At 31.1% G+C, this 17,774-nt stretch overlaps 1 protein-coding gene and 1 long non-coding RNA gene across 2 annotated transcripts in view; one reads left to right on the forward strand and one right to left on the reverse strand.

Annotated features, from left to right (window-relative positions):
- The window catches only part of LOC108917588 (long-chain fatty acid transport protein 4), a 21,953-nt gene extending 15,747 nt beyond the window's left edge, over positions 1-6,206 (reverse strand). The window contains exon 1 of the mRNA XM_018724280.2: positions 5,984-6,206. Within this exon, the coding sequence (XP_018579796.1) occupies positions 5,984-6,013 (30 nt within the window). The 5' untranslated portion in view covers positions 6,014-6,206. The remainder of the gene's footprint in view (positions 1-5,983) is intronic.
- On the forward strand, positions 4,402-5,027 carry LOC108917589. The gene is made up of 2 exons (XR_001964804.1): positions 4,402-4,602; positions 4,813-5,027. It is a non-coding gene; the product is annotated as an uncharacterized LOC108917589 (long non-coding RNA).
- Positions 6,207-17,774: the final 11,568 nt, after the last annotated feature.

The following is a 17,774-nucleotide window of genomic DNA, read 5'->3' on the forward strand; positions in this document are numbered from 1 at the left end:
AAGGAAGCGGCCGACCTAAAAAGCGGACTGAAGAATTAAAAGAAAATGTCCAACAAATAATGGAAAATGCGCCAAGAACTTCTGTACGTGTTTTATAACAAATGGTGGGAGTATCAGTCGGTACCTGCCACACAGTGTTAAAAAAAGATTTGCGTTTGTTCTCCTATCGTTTAACTTGTCAGCAAGAACATCATGAAGTTGATTTTCCGCGACGGGCTGTATTTTGTGAATGGTTTTTAAACAACTACGGTGAACTTCATAATATCACCTTTTTTTCTGATGAAGCCTGGTTTCATTTAAGTGTTATAACAAGGAGGGGGACTTTCCGCAGCTCCTTTAATTGTTTGTTATTGTTATCAGGATTATTCTTTAAAATAAAATTATTTAGTCATTAACGTTATTGAAACTGACAGCTGCTTATACAGCATACAGCTCGTTGACAAATGAGGTTAAGTTGGTCCTGGTCGCTATTAGCTACGCCCTACGTCCAATGTGTCAGAGCCAACTTCGATCACGTTTTTATTTGAACACTCGTTATTAAAAAATAAGATAAACCATAACAAAAATGGAAAGTTTGTGGCGTATGGGAAAAAATAAGAAAAATTTATTTTTTTTAATTTAGAGCACAAAAAAGTGTTAAATCTTTAGGATTTTATTGACATGGAGTTTCTTTCAATTGCCGAGAAAATCTGCATTTCTTAAAAAAATTATATATTTTGTTAAATATTTTTAGTTAATTAGTCGGTAATTTATTTCTGTCTTAATTTGAAAATACGGATGTGACGTCAGTAACCGAAAAATTAAGAAAATCACCATATTTGTTGACATACTCATAATGCGGCCTATCTATAGCGATTTCTGCACCGATTTATTAGTCTTTAAGGAGAGAACGCATCTTTAGAGTTCTATAAATTCAATGATTCCGCGTCTCTCGTTAGATGTCGCTATGATCTCTTCGATAATTGAAATTGCCAGCTAAGAATCACGGAGAACATGTGAACATCAGAAAATGTACCTTTCCTGTTTTGTATAACAAATTTGAAAAGATACTCAATAATTGTAATATTGGGCTATTGCTTATAGGATTTTAAGAGGAACTATGGACATTCAAGATATTTTATTACATGAATCGTTCAAATGGTCATTTTAGATTAAAAAACCGTGGAGTACTATTAAATTAGAAGGTGGAAATTGGAAATATGGGTGAAAATGCACCCCTTTCAGTTTTTTAATGGTTGCTTGAAAACGAGGCAAAATTTGGCTATAGTTCATAGGAGAAATTATTTAGAAAATTGAATTTCCCATCGCAATGGGTTATTAAAAAAATTTAAAAGGAAAATTTTATGCAAAAAGTCGTTAATAAACAATTTAAAAAAAAGCAAAAAATTCGATTTTTTGATTTTTTTTTACTTTTTTGCCTCTAATTTTTTTTGAGTAAAGATAGGTATAGGCATTGCTTCATAAAAAAGTAGATAAAATTTCCTTCAAAAAGAGAGGTTGTACAGTATTTTTGGATAAAAATTGACTGATATGGCCGCTCAAACTTTACCAATTTTTCGATTTAATTTCAGTATAGTTCATAGGAAAAATTTTGTAGAGAATTGAATTTCCCATCGAAATGGCTTATTTAAAAAATTTAAAACAAAAATTTTATGCAAAAAATCGTTAATAAACAATTTAAAAAAGCAAAAAATAACATTTTTTTTTACTTTTTTGACTCTAATTTATGTTANATAGTCATTAACGTTATTGAAACTGACAGCTGCTTATACAGCATACAGCTCGTTGACAAATGAGGTTAAGTTGGTCCTGGTCGCTATTAGCTACGCCCTACGTCCAATGTGTCAGAGCCAACTTCGATCACGTTTTTATTTGAACACTCGTTATTAAAAAATAAGATAAACCATAACAAAAATGGAAAGTTTGTGGCGTATGGGAAAAAATAAGAAAAATTTATTTTTTTTAATTTAGAGCACAAAAAAGTGTTAAATCTTTAGGATTTTATTGACATGGAGTTTCTTTCAATTGCCGAGAAAATCTGCATTTCTTAAAAAAATTATAAATTTTGTTAAATATTTTTAGTTAATTAGTCGGTAATTTATTTCTGTCTTAATTTGAAAATACGGATGTGACGTCAGTAACTGAAAAATGAAGAATATCACCATATTTGTTGGCATACTCATAATGCGGCCTATCTATAGCGATTTCTGCACCGATTTATTAGTCTTTAAGGAGAGAACGCATTCTTTAGAGTTCTATAAATTCAATGATTTCGCGTCTCTCGTTAGATGCCGCTATGATCTCTTCGATGATTGAAATTGCCAGCTAAGGATCACGGAGAACATGTGAACATCAGAAAATGTATCTTTCCTGTTTTGTACAACAAATTTGAAAAGATACTCAATAATTGTAATATTAGGCTATTGCTTGTAGATATTTTATTACATGAATCGTTCAAATGGTCATTTTAGATGAAAAAACCGTGGAGTACTATTAAATTAGAAGGTGGAAATTGGAAATAGGGGTGAAAATGCACCCCTTTCAGTTTTTTAATGGTTGCTTGAAAACGAGGCAAAATTTGTCTATAGTTCATAGGAAAAATTATTTAGGGAATTGAATTTCCCATCGAAATGGCTTATTTAAAAAATTTAAAACAAAAATTTTATGCAAATAATCGTTAAAAAAGCAAAAAATAACATTTTTTTTTACTTTTTTGACTCTAATTTATGTTAGAATCGACGAAACTCTAAAACAGTATGTAAGTTTGACCGGTTATAACTCATCTAATTTTTTGTACAGCAATTTTCTTTGACTACTTCTACTAAAAAAAAATGTCAAAAAAGTAAAAAAAAAATAAAAAAATATTATTTTTTAAAATTGTTTATTAACGAGTTTTTGCATAAAATTTTCCTCTAAATAATTTTTCCTATGTACTATAGGAATTTTGCTTCGTTTTCGAGCTACAATTAAAAAACTGAAAGGGGTGCATTTTCACCCCTATCTCCAATTTCCACCCTCTAATAGCATTCCGCTGTTTTTTCATATAAAATGACCCTTTGAACGATTCATGCAATAAAATTGCTTGAACATCATAGTTCCTTTGAACCCTGTTTTTTTTTGTCGTGCAAAATACAGGAAGCGTAAGATTAACATACGAGGTAAAAATATGTTTTTTTTCTTATTTTGAATGTATTGTCAGTTGTCTTATACCCTGAAGAAAACTTATATATGTAACTAGTATAGAGAAGAGATATTGTTTCTAACTTACTTAAATTTTCTAAAATGCTGGACAAAAAATTGTGCAAATAAACGTCTCATTTCGTTTTTTTTTTGAGCACTGAACATGAAATCATGGTATTCATATTTTTTGTCCTATTTTCATTTTGTAATATATTGAAATAATTGAAAAATATTCCGTTAATAACAAGTTTTTTATTCATATTATTTCTGTTTATATAGAAAACTGATTGTAGGATTATACAGAGTGTTCTAATTAAAACTTCCCACCTGGAAAATACCGGAATTAGAAACAAAAAACCTGAGACGCGACCTAATGGCGTAAATTTTGGTGTCTTGGAAGCTACCCCTTAGACAGGGGTGTAAAATACCCTTAAACTTTAAATGGCATCCTATGTTGAGCGACACCTCATTTTAAAGTTTTTTTTATTAAATGTTTAAATTTGTTACTCTCCACCTGTATATGAGGAATTAACGAATATTAAAATCAAAAACAATATTTGAGAAGGCCGTGGTTAAAAAACATCCGACATATTTCAAGGTGAAACCACAAATAAGAATAATACTGTTTTTAATACTAAAAATATTGTTTTGGGTAAACATGACACACATAATATAATAATAGAACAGAATATGGACCGTTTTACATTTTCCTATGATTCTAGTGGTGTACGGACTAAAAAAATATAAAATCTGCTATAAATTAATTTTTGCATAAGTACCTAGGTACAGAAAATTCTTATCAAGCTCATTTTGTTGACCATTGAAACAGGTATGTCCAAATTTTTTTATGTACAAAATACGTAATAATAAATAGAGAAATCCTTGATAGCACTATAGCATGTTATTATTATATTCATAATATGAGGCAAAACAGTTAATTAATAAAATAACGCTATGAATAATACGTGCAGGTGTCTTATTATCACTTTTAAATTACTATGCTCTATAAAACTGGAAACGAAGGAATGATGAAAAAATTCGGAACCGAAGGTAAACCTCTTATTGCGTAAAATATGTTGCGGTTAATTTTGGCTTGTGAATTTAATTATTGTGACTTAGCGTGAAAAAAAATTATGTAAAGCAATTTAGCTTCATTATGTATGCTTATATATGTATAAATATAACAATATATTACGGGTCTTTATTATTGGACGAGCCGTTTGTATACAAGTACCCAACTGTTGCATAACAAATAACGTTGTTTAAATAACGGAGATAAAACTGATGATGCCGTGGGTTAAATGGCAATAAAAATGCAATTTATAAACATTATTATTGAAAATGTACCATTAGTTTGGCACATTTCAATTTGGTAGCTGATAAAAGTCCTAAATTGCTATTTTAAGAAGCAAAAACAACAACGTAAGTGAAATCATCGTACACGAAAATCCTATTTACAAAAATGCACAAAACTGAGGTGGTGGATTAAAATTTTACTAATGTTTTGAAACAGATATTACCTAATATTTATTCCTATTGTGACATTTTCCTATTGTAATTGAATTTACTTTGTTAGCTAACGAGTATCAACCTTAGACTCTAAGAAAATAACTTTTACTTTTTTTCTATCAGCTCGAGAATAATAAAATCCTAATCTGGCATGAAGAAAACGGATACTTTGCATTTGAAAAAAAATTGACTAGCGTGTTCCACACGATTACTCACAATCAGACATTTTAATCCTTGCTTGACAATTTAAATCTTTTTACATCCATCTGTATTCGTCTCAGCATTGTATGGTGTAAATCAGTGTAGCAAAGGATTAAACTACATTTTTAAGGCACATATCTTTTGAGTTTATGATTATGAATGTCGTATAACTTTTTGTAGTTTTCATTGACTTGTTTCTACACTGTTATAGTGAAGTATTGCTTAAATCGCCAACGTTTATTAGTAAGAGGAAGTACAGCAAGCGGCATTTCTAAGTAAAGAACTATTGCTGTGGAGAAAATGACGGTAGTTAGTCTAAATCTACTGACACACTTTCCCTCTATGGTTTTTTAATAACGTTCAGTTTTGTAAAAACATACTAATAGCATTCATTCTGTTCTGGTATTTCAAACTAAAATGTGGCCTCTATCAAAAATATTAAATTGATTTCAAAAACAAAAATAGGCGAGATCTATATTTTTGTTTACTTATTGTGTTAGAGCCATTACTGTTCTATAATGTTATTAAATACCAAAATTATATAATAATTACTTTCGGCTCTTCGCTTTCTCTTTGACCTCTTCTCAATAAAGTCGTCGGTCAAAAAACGCCAATGCTCCGCTCAACAATTTACAAAAATAGGTACAGACCACATCAAATACAGTTACTTTGTTAGCATAACTAAAAATTATTTTTCCTGGTAAAAACGTCATTTGTTTTAATTCATTGAGAAATATGAGAAAGAGGCACGTCTTCGTTCGAAAATTTATACCTACCGGTCAGTTTTCAAGGGCGTTTCATTTGTTTTTGTTGTTAATAATGATTATAATTGTGTAGAGAAAAAAAAACAAGTGATTGCCATTAAATACGTTTGCTTTCAAGGTGAATAGTTGATAAATCAAATCTCATTTGCAAATGCACAACTAATTGTTAATAATGTGCCTCACAATACATTTCTCGTTGTAAATATTAAATTCTTCTTGTGAAAACCACAAAAGTTCTTCAACCGATAACGTTCATTTCCATTACTTAAAACTAAATGTGTCAAGTTACTGTAATGTTCGGAGATGATACACCAAAACAAATACTTTACCTTGCCATTAGCACTATTATTTTCCTTCATGGTAAACCAAACACAACTTACTGGAACGAAAGACGCATATCACGATTTGCAATATCAAATCTCACCGGTCCACTAGGGATTCGCAAAACTACCACGATTTTCACGAAAAACAAACGCACCGCGCGGTTTTTGAAACGGTAGAAACGAGTCTCGGCTTCTGCAAGGCTTGCTTAGATCGGAATGACCGGCGGCGTGTTGAACTCTCACCAGTTTGAAATCGTGTTTCCCCTCTTGTGCTGAATAACTGGTAGATTCTTATATTGAACATTTTACTAATGTGTGTCTTATATGTCTGTTTTTTGTGCTAGACGTAAGGTTTATCAGTCGCGGTATGCCACTGATATAAGCAAACTTCGGGATTACCGAAAGAAAACCGACGAAATTTTGTCACGGAACCTTTCAGGATAATCGAGTATGTACAGGGTGATCAAAACAATTAAGGAAATGTACTTTTCTTGAAAACAACTGAAGATACTTGACTAAATGCTGAAAACATTGTAATTCTAAAATACTTAGGTATTTTTGCAGTTGTAAAAAGTAAATAAAAAAAAAATTGACACCCTATCTCGAAAATGTTTTTGCGGACCCATGTTAATAAGAACTGCTTTTCTTGGAATGAGCCAAAAACCACCACGCCCTTCATTTTCCGACATATGTTTTGAAACACCCTGTATATTAATATTGATTGATATTTTCCCCAGTTTGCATCAACCAAAATAAAATTCAACGAGGTAAATTATGACTATAGACTTTATCTTGAAATATAATGATATAGGTATGACTGCCTGTTGCATACTTTACAATTTTAATTCAAAATAGAAACCGTTTACGCTTTCGTACTCAGATAAGTAGGTGAATTTGTCGACTGGCGCGTTAGCGCTTTCTAAACAAAACACTGCGCTGTAAAGTGGTTACAAACAACAAAAACAAACAGAACTGCTGTTGGGATATGTACCTTGATGACGACAACAGCAAAACAAACAAAAATTGGGTCTATTTTCGTAAAGTTCTTACCACCTCATATCCATCAATGTCCGTTTTTTAAAATCATGTTTTTTCAGTTTTAAAAAGACGCAATGTGTTGAGACACTGGATGTAAAAAACAATAAATGTCTATGGAAAATTATTTGAATTGTCTGTGCTCTTCCTGCGACGGTAAATAGTTATTTAGAGGTATACTGTCCATCTTTTAAAATAATATTTAAAAAGGATGTGTATTATTTCAGCGAGGGGAACAAGCAATTGCATAATTGTGTACATGCGTTGTAAGTTATAAGCGTCTGGTATAGAATGTAGCGTCTATAGAGTGGTATTTCAAAATATGTCCGCCTGAAGGTTTCAAAACAACAAAGTTTATTCTAGAAGGCCCATGGTAATAAAAAGAAAAAATCGCATGTGTTTTTCTGGTTAGAATCGAGTCTAAAATAGTTTTTTGTCTAATATAAACGTAGGACAATAACGTTGAAATCTGAACACTTCGTATCATATCTAAATCANTATACAGTACGCGCCTAAAGTATGGAATAAATTCAGTAAAAACGAAACAATTATTTTTTTGGGAGAAATCCTCGAACAGGTCGATTTTTAATTTAAAAAATACATATTTTAGCATAAAAGGCGATTTTCAACCGCCATTTGTTTTCGACTAATGACGTCATCGACATTTTTTTTTAAATAGCAACCCCCTATTTTGCGACAGTATTAAAATGTTGCCCCCTTACATAGAAATGTTTTCGAGTAAATGAAGATTGAATGTTAGAAAACCCAAATCAATTAAAATAAAGTAAAAACGTTATCATGCAAATTTAGTTTTTCGAAATTCCTGAAGTTTTTTATGGATCACGTAGGTGTAAATCTTTACAAAGTTTCATTGTCCTACCGACTTTCTAAGTATTGTAAGCGATATAAAAATTATTGTTGAATTTAAAGTATTATGGCACATTTAACTGTCACACAAAGAATTGAAATTTTAATTCTTATCGGATGCGGGGATAAGACTAGAATGCAGCAGGAAGTTTGCGATTTATTTAATGGAAAACATCCAGATCGCCGTATCAGCCAATCAACAGTCAGTAAGATAGAATCTAAATTTAGAGAAACTGGCAATGTTGTAAATATTCCAAAACCTGGACATCCAAGCGTTAATGAAGATCACAAACAGAACATTTTAATAAGTATGGTAGATAATCCTCACAATACTTCACGATTGGTTGCATTAAACAATGAAATTAGTCAGACCACAGTGCTACGTATCTTGGGGAAGGAAAAATATCATCCTTACAAAATTCAACTTGTGCAGGAACTCAATGAAGACGATCCCGACTTATACTTTTGTGAAATTATGATGGATTTATGTCAAGTAAATAGAGATTTACAATGGTACAGTGAACCGTCAAACTTGCAGGTATTGGAGTCGGGAAAATCCTCATTGGATGGCCGAGACACATACCTAACACCCACAGAAATTAATTGTGTGGGCTGGAATAGTTGACAACAGAATAGTAGGGCCTTTCTTCTTTGAAGGAACCCTTACAGGTGAAAAATATTTAGAGTTTATACAAAATGACCTTGTTCCAGAGCTTGCAGTAATTTTTCCTAACGATAATGACCGTGATATTCCTAATGACACCATGTGGTTTCCGCAAGACGGTGCACCTGCGCACTATGCGCGCCCTTTTCGAGATTTTCTGGACAATCGTTTTCCTAGGAGGTGGATCAGCAGACGAGGACCGATAGAATGGCCCGCGAGATCCCCAGATCTTACACCCCTGGACTATTTCTTATAGGGCTACTTAAAGTCCAAGGTGTACGTTAATAGACCACATAATTTAGAAGAACTCCAAAATTGTATTATAGATGAAATACACATAAATAATAATAATGAAATAATTCATAATGTGCAAGAAGAATTTCTACACAGACTTGCGTATTGTCAAGAAGTCGATGGGTGGCAATTCGATCACTTAATTTAGGTAGAAAACTTAATGAATTGTATTTGCTTGACATAGGAATTGTTATTTTTTTAATGAATAAAATTTACTCGAAAACTTTCCTATTTAAGATGGCAACATTTTAATACTGTCGGATCAACAATGAAACGATCTTTCAGAATCAAGAACAAAAATAGGAGGTTGCTATTTAAAAAAATGTCGATGACATCATTAGTCGAAAACAAATGACGGTTGAAAATAGCTTTTTATGCTAAAATATGTATTTTTTAAATTAAAAATTGACCTGTTCGAGTATTTTTCCCAAAAAAAAAAAAATTGTTTCTTTTTTACTGAATTTATTCCATACTTTAGACGCATACGGTATACAAGGTGATCAATACAATTAAGGAAATGTACTCTTCTTGAAAACAACTGAAGATACTTGACTAAATGCTGAAAACATTGTAATAGTACATGAATTATTCTTTGTTTAAATTAGACTTATTCTCTTTGTCTACATACATTGCTCCATCGAGTAGTTCACGAGTTTAAATTCTAAAATACTTAGGTATAGTATTCTAGGTATTTTTGCAGTTGGAAAATGTAAATAAAAAAAATTTTTTTTGACCCCCTAAATCTCGAAAATGTTTTTGCGGACCCATGTTAATAAGAACTGTTTTTCTTGGAATGAGCCAAAGAACCACGCCCTTCATTTTCCGACATATGTTTTGAAACACCCTGTATAATATTTATGTTTATTATCCCCAGTTTGCATCAACCAAAATAAAATTCAACGCGGTAAAAATATGACTATAGACTTTATCTTGAAGTATATTGATGTAGGTATATTATTATACTGGAGGATCCGAAATTATGACTGTCTGTTACATACTTTACAATTTTAACTCAAAAAGAAACCGTTTACGCTTTCGTACTCCGATAAGTAGGTGAATTTGTTGACTGGCGCGTTAGCGCTTTCTAAACAAAACACTGCGCTGTAAAGTGGTAACAAGCAACAAAAACAAACAGAACTGCTGTTGGGATATGTACCTTGATGACGACAACAGCAAAACAAACAAAAATTGGGTCTATTTTCGTAAAGTTCTTACCACCTCATATCCATCAATGTCCGTTTTTTAAAATCATGTTTTTTCAGTTTTAAAAAGACGCAATGTGTTGAAATGTCTATGGAAAATTATTTGAATTGTCTGTGCTCTTCCTGCGACGGTAAATAGTTATTTAGAGGTATACTGTCCATCTTTTAAAATAATATTTAAAAAGGATGTGTATTATTTCAGCGAGGGGAACAAGCAATTGCATAATTGTGTACATGCGTTGTAAGTTATAAGCGTCTGGTATAGAATGTAGCGTCTATAGAGTGGTATTTCAAAATATGTCCGCCTGAAGGTTTCAAAACAACAAAGTTTATTCTAGAAGGCCCATGGTAATAAAAAGAAAAAATCGCATGTGTTTTTCTGGTTAGAATCGAGTCTAAAATAGTTTTTTGTCTAATATAAACGTAGGACAATAACGTTGAAATCTGAACACTTCGTATCATATCTAAATCAAAATTTTGCGGTTTTTCTATAAGTTGTATGACTAACATACATATGTCCATATTTTTTTCAAATGAGCTTCATTTAAATGAGGTATTGTATTCCAAGGTACTCATGACCGCTACCTACTTATGATTGCATACGACTTAAAACAGGCAACAATAATTTTAAGTCGCAAATATAAAATGAAACGAACTTTATGCCAGTTTTAAAATTCACATGAACTTGACACATAACATTTAACGAAGACGACAGTTTGTCAGGTCAAGCAAAATGTATAAGTGAATGGTACTTTGTTACTTTCTCTTTTGTTGGTTAAAGGGGAATATCAGAGACAGCAGGTGTTTTTGTAGCACAAAGCTTGGGAGATTCATAAATTTCTAATGCACAGAGAATACGATAAACCAGTTTCATGACCTAGGAAAATATTCTATATAGGTCCGACCAAACTACTAAGTACTTTTGTTGCTTTGTCAAAATTTTTGTTTTGGTCCCTTATATTTGAGGTTGGCCGTTTTAATTAATAGAATATCAGGCACGCAAAAAAGTCCAAACCCAGAGATGTGACATATCATTTCCGACGTATTTTGATGGGCTGAAAACGATACTATAGTCAGAATTTATGCACGACCGGTCAGTGTCTTGCAAAATATATATTTAGTATGAAAATGGACTTAAAAATCGCTCAATTTATCAAAGAACAGATTATGGTTAATCTTTGTTTCTAGAGTATCTTACTCTTTTGTTTTCAAATGATCTGCGAAGAGGATGTATTTTCCTTTTTTTTTCATCTTTAGTTTCCGGTATATCCCGTTTCAGATGCCAACCATAGTTAGCTATATTTCAGCTCGTGATCAGTCAGACGAATAAAGATTAAAGATTATTATTTCTAACAACAATATTACTGAGTATAAACAAATATGAAATCTTAATGAAAATGCAATTTAATATTTTGTAAATAAAAAATGACCAATTTTTCCGTTGAATACCTAGATAAAATAATGCTAGATTGACGACAATTCCTATATAACCATAATTAAAATCAAGTATAACTAATTGCCTATATTTTATCAAAATTTTCAAGCAATTAATACTGAATTAAAGTACCTACCTTATTCTAAAGTCCAAGCAGTGGAAGTAGGGTAAATTCATTTATACCTACGTTATTATCGTCCATGTTAATGTGTAATTTTGTAATAATTATGTAGGTACCTAATAAAAAGTCATTTATGTTTCTCTGAATATAAATTGGAATTAATATACAGGCTGTTACAAATTCGCTTCTCATTACAGGGATCTCGGAAACGGTAAGAGGTACGAAGTAGCTTAAACGGGGGCAAAGTTGCGTAATCAGGGGACCAACATGCCTCTAAAAAATCAAGGCTAACATGATTAGTTTTCGAAATATTTGAAAAAACCTAAATTTTGGAAATCCGCTTTTGTTTCATTTCGGCTTTGTTTGTGGTGATATTGAAAAAAGAAGAACAGTTTCTCAGGGCCACTTTTTACCCTCTATCGAATGGCATAATCAATTTTTGTATATAACGTTTCGTCTCTCCAGGACCATCACCAACTTCATTTTTTTACATACGACCCTAGAAATTTTATTACATTTTTTGCAAGCCTTCATGATCCCCAATGCTGTACTGCTTCAGCCCGAATAAGATTCAGACGTTTTGTCTCGAAAAATTCATCTTCAGTGAACGTTCATTCGTTCCAAATGTATCTAATTTTTTTATTTAGATTTCTTTGTTTATTGAATTATCGTACACTGTAAGTGTACAAACGTCTCAATCTGATTCGGGATGAGACAGTACAGTATTGGGGATCATGAAGGCTTGCACAAAATGTAATAAAATTTCTAGGGTCGTATTTAAAAAAATGAAGTTGATGATGATGATATAAAAATTGATTATGCCATTCGATAGAAGGCAAAAAGTGGCCATGAGAAAGTGTTCTTCATTTTTCAATATCATCTCAAACAAGGCTGAAATGAAACAAAAACGGATTTCCAAAATTTCGGTTTTTTTCAAATATTTCGAAAAGCAATCATGTTAGCCTTGATTATTTAGAGGCATAATGTTGGTCCCCATTTAAGCTAGTCTGTATCTCTTACCGTTTTCGAGATCCCCGTAGTGAGAAGCGAATTTGTAACAACCTGTATATTAATATTGGTCGAAAAAAAGTTATTGCTTTAAATAAGATCAGTATTTTAATTCCTGTGGTGTACAAATAATTTAAAAAATTCGAAACTTTGTTAAAAATTATTAGTTGCTCTCATCCAAAGAGTAGTGGATTCGAGTCTAGGAATCGCAAAACGTAAAAATAGGACCAGAGTTGGCAATGCACTATAGGAGTATAATATGCAAACAACAATAATTATAAAGAAGTTTTCTATTATTTTATTTAATTGCAGTATTATTGTACAAAAAAATATTCACGCATGTCTAGTAAATATTATACTTTCGAAGGTCACCTGTGAATTTAAAACTTCCCCTAAAAACAGATCGATTAAGTACCCAAATAATATTTCTACGTGAAAGCTCGACCACTAGGAAATTCCAAATAAATTAACGAAAAATTATTCCATGACACCATGGACATTTGCAAATAACCAAAACCTTCATCGTATTATCGTATTAGCACATGAAAAATTGTTACTGTAAATTTAATATTGTAAAAATTATATTTAACAAATTAACAAGATAACAAGTTCATTATTATATATTTAATACATTGATCAATTTATTATCCTGATAACCACATCTTTGCTTATTTTGCTCATTAGAAGTTTACTTCACTTACATTACAATACGATATCGATATTAGCATATTCTAATTAAAAACATTTGATTACATACAACGTATTTCAATGTGTATACGTACAGAATTTCATGAAAGGTCATTTACGTGTTCAATAAAACACCATGTTATCAACCTTTGTAGAGTATTGTACTGACATTTAGGCGTTGTGTTAATAGCTACTAAACTGTTCTAACGGTATTTTCGAGACAATAAACAGCAAGAACAGGAATTTAAGATTATATAACGAAAACACTATGTGAGACACTAAAAAAACATATGTAACAAACCTATAATAGTACACTTATAGGTGGTTGGTGGTTCATTTGTGATTAGACATGGTGACAGTCATGTAGCCAACAAAATAACAAAAGACTAGCGTTTCAAGGGTATTATATTTTACCATTTATTTTGCCTCATTTCCGTAAATACCTATCCAGCTTTTGTAAACACAAGATTGCTTCATTAATTAAACCGACTCTAAAAATGTTGTCACTAATTGTCTCTGTCTTTCGACAATCTTTGTTAATGGTTCTGTAGAAACGTCACTTATTTTTAGTAATTTATAGCATACAAAGTACAAACGTGTATGGTATTGACGTCAAAATGTAAGAAATATATTCATGAAAGGTAATAAAACACGTACCTACTTAGATTACATAACTTTCGGTGCTTTGAAATCTTAAATGTTAATAGTTAATTTTAAAAGCAAATGAGAAATAGTTTAGAATTTATTTAACCGTTTAGCGGATGTTACTGCCCATAAGTATTGTTGATTTCAGTCACTTATTAAATGTCTTGCGGTTAATATTAAAATAAAAATATATGATATTTAAAGTCGTAGAAGTTAGAAGACAAATAGATGGTAATAATGTTTCTCGTAATTTTAAGCTGTAATAGTCAAATTTTTAGAAAATATGTAACTATAATAGATAATTTAATATTGATAAATGCCTACTTTCTACAATTAAAACTAACAAAATCTTTATGTGAACATAAGGGCTCATTAAAAGTGAGCCCTTGGGAGTTATTTCTCCGAAATCATTTACTACAAAACAATAAAATTTGGAACTGAATATAGCTGCTATGTTGTGAATATAATAGTTAAAAAATAATGTCTAAATTTTAATGAGGGCATGTCGGGCCTTGAACTGATTGCGATATTATTGATTAAATAATTATATTTCGTTTACCTGAACACAATTATATCGAATTATCCCACAATTTTGGTTATTAGATCAATCTTTAATAACACAGGTGGACAATTTTTTTATTTTTTTGTTTTAGAGACGTGGTGACACCTATGTTTGATAAAATTTTCTGATGAATCAGAAAGTGATATAAAAAAATCTGACATATGGATTTCTCCTCCCCCCCACACCCTCAATTCCCCCCAAAAATTAAAAAAATTTGGCCATCCAACCCACCTATCTTTAGTAAAAATTTTTGCTGAATCCGAAATTGATAAAAAAAAAATTCTGACGTATGAAATTTCCTCCCACACATCCTCAATTTTCCCCAAAAATTAAAAAAATCTAAACTAGCCATCCAACCCATATCTTTAGCAAAATTTTCCGCTGAATCCGAAATTGATAAAAAAAATTCTGACGTATGAAATTTTCTCCCGCACATCCTCAATTTTCCCCAAAAATTCAAAAAATCCAACCTAGCCATCCAACCCACGTATCTTTAGTAAAATTTTCCGCTGAATCCGAAATTGATAAAAAAAAAATTCTGACATGAATTTTCCCCCACACACCTCAATTTTCCTCATAAATTCAAAATATCCAAATTGGCCATCCAACCCACGTATCTTTAGTAAAATTTTCCGCTGAATCCGAAATTGATAAAAAAATTCTGACTTATGAATTTTCCCCCACACCCCTATTTTCCCCAAAAATTCAAAAAAATTCAAACTGGCCATCCAACCCACCTATATTTAGTAAAATTTTTTGCTGAATCCGAAATTGATAAAAAAAATTCTGACGTATGAAATTTTCTCCCACACATCCTCAATTTTCCCCAAAAATTCAAAAAACCAACTTAGCCATCCAACCCACGTATCTTTAGTAAAATTTTCCGCTGAATCCGAAACTGATAAAAAAAAATTCTGACAAGAATTTTCCCCCACACACCTCAATTTTCCCCATAAATTCAAAATACCCAAATTGGCCATCCAACCCACGTATCTTTAGTAAAATTTTCCGCTGAATCCGAAATTGATAAAAAAAATTCTGACTTATGAATTTTCCCCCACACTTTAATTTTCCCCAAAAATTAAAAAAATACAAACTGGCCATCCTACCTTTAGTATAGTTTTCCGTTGAAACCAAAATTGATAAAAATAAAATTTTCTTACGTATGGATTCCCTGTACACACCAAATTACACTCAAGAAAACAAAATGGACTTTGATCAAAGGCTAGCTGCCAAAAAAAATTCATGAGCATTATTTTTATTTTTGGAAGAAGCAAGTGAAAGGTACGGATGAGTATATATAATTTTACTAAAGATAGGTAGGTTGGAGGGACAGTTTGGATTTTTTTAATTTTTGGGGGGAATTGAGGGTGTCATAATTTTTTTTATCGTTTCCGGATTCAGCGAAAAATTTTACTAAAGATTGATAGGGTTCAAGAATTTCTTGGATAAGGTCACATTTCTAAAACAAAAAAAGAATATTGTCGACCTGTGTAGTTAATGGATGTAGGCAATCACCTCTACATGTGTGTTAAGTAGAAAGTATAAAAAGATGATTTTTTTGCTTTGATATAATTTTTAGGAACACAGTTCTAATAATAGTAATAATTTTAATCATTGTAGTTATCTGCTGTTTGGGAAAGCAAAAAAAATAATTAATAATTAAAAAGTAATTGCTATTACATATATAATTATTGTTGTTTGGAAGAGGTTCTAATAAAATTTTATTAAAACACATCAAATTGCCAATTTGCTGCTTTTGAACAAGCAGCATCGTAAATTACAAATTTCTTTACACTAAAAAAGGAATTTACGTTTCAAACCAAGTCCATTTATAGAAAATCTGCGTTAAAATGGGGGAAAGTCTGTTATTTATGCAATCATTCATATTTAAACAAACTGTGTAATAAAATCTATAAAAATGTATTGCTGGTTGCCTATTTGCTATAGAGCCCTCTTAAGTTATATTTAATTTTAAATATATACTAAGTAGAAAATTTTTCTACTTGTTTACTTTGAATGAATATATTTAAAATTAAATTTAAAATAAATTCAAATTTAAACTACAACCTGTTACAAGCCACAAAATAGTTCCAAAATATTTCAGAAGATGGCGCTTGGCGCGTCGCATATTTTACTATGGTACTTTCCACGGACCACCTAGACTGACTTATAGAGCGACTTTGGTGAAAACACTTTGGAGCCTGATTTGGAGCCCAGCGCTCAGTCGTGTCCTAGCATTTGACGTGTACGCATCGCTGTGATTTCGATAATTAGACGTTTTATCATGGGCAAGTGTATTGTAAAACATTGTATAAATAGAAGTGATCGAGTTGGTGAAGAGAGGCGAAAAGTTTCCTTCTTTAGGTAAGTAAAAAAAAGGAATATATAAAAGGTAAATATGTACGCCATTTTTCGGTTAACGTCACAAGTTTCCAGGGTTAGCTTTATAATTTTGTTCGCCCACATAGTGTAGTGATTAACGTGATATTGTTATTATAAAATAATGAATGAATTACTGTAAAATATTTTTAGTAATTATTTACTTTATGTGAGTCTTAAATTTTTATGAAATTTTACCAATTCCCGTCATTTCGAGATAGCTGAAAATTAATTAAATATTTTTTTCAATTAAAAAAATCGCAAACAAAACTAATTTCAGATTCAGTATTCGTACAGTCAATTAATTTTTATTAAAGATCGTGGTTGTTTGACGTATCCATCTCGAGATGTCGTAGTAATATGCTAAGAAACAGAAAAATTAATAAAATTTTTAAATAATGATGAAAGCAGAACACCTAGGCTACAGAAAAATAAAATTGTTTATCATGTATTAAAAAACTTTCTGAATGTGAACATATTTGAAAATTTGCATGAACATCAATTTGATAATTTGCCTAACAATTGTAATCATTTAATAGAACTTGTAAGGGCTGAATGTGAAAAGTATATCGATGTACGAATAAATCATGAAGTCAAATTATTTAATTCGGTAAAATCTACGAAAAGGCAAATATTAAATAAATTAATATTATTTAGAGGATAATAAATATATTTAAATTATTTTGTAGTTTTATTTAATATGACACTAAAATATACTATTTTCTGAATTACAAACTTAAAATTGAATATTTGTCATAAGATGCAATATAATATTTAATATGTAATAAAAATATTACTTAATCCGGATCTGCTTAATGATGCGCGCGATAAGATTGCCTACCACGCTCCACTACCCCGGATTTTGCATTCACTGGTACCCGTGCATTGGAATTAG

Source organism: Anoplophora glabripennis, unplaced genomic scaffold (genome assembly GCF_000390285.2).
Source record: "Anoplophora glabripennis isolate ALB-LARVAE unplaced genomic scaffold, Agla_2.0 scaffold80, whole genome shotgun sequence".
In the NCBI taxonomy this organism is placed as follows: Eukaryota; Metazoa; Arthropoda; class Insecta; order Coleoptera; family Cerambycidae; genus Anoplophora; species Anoplophora glabripennis.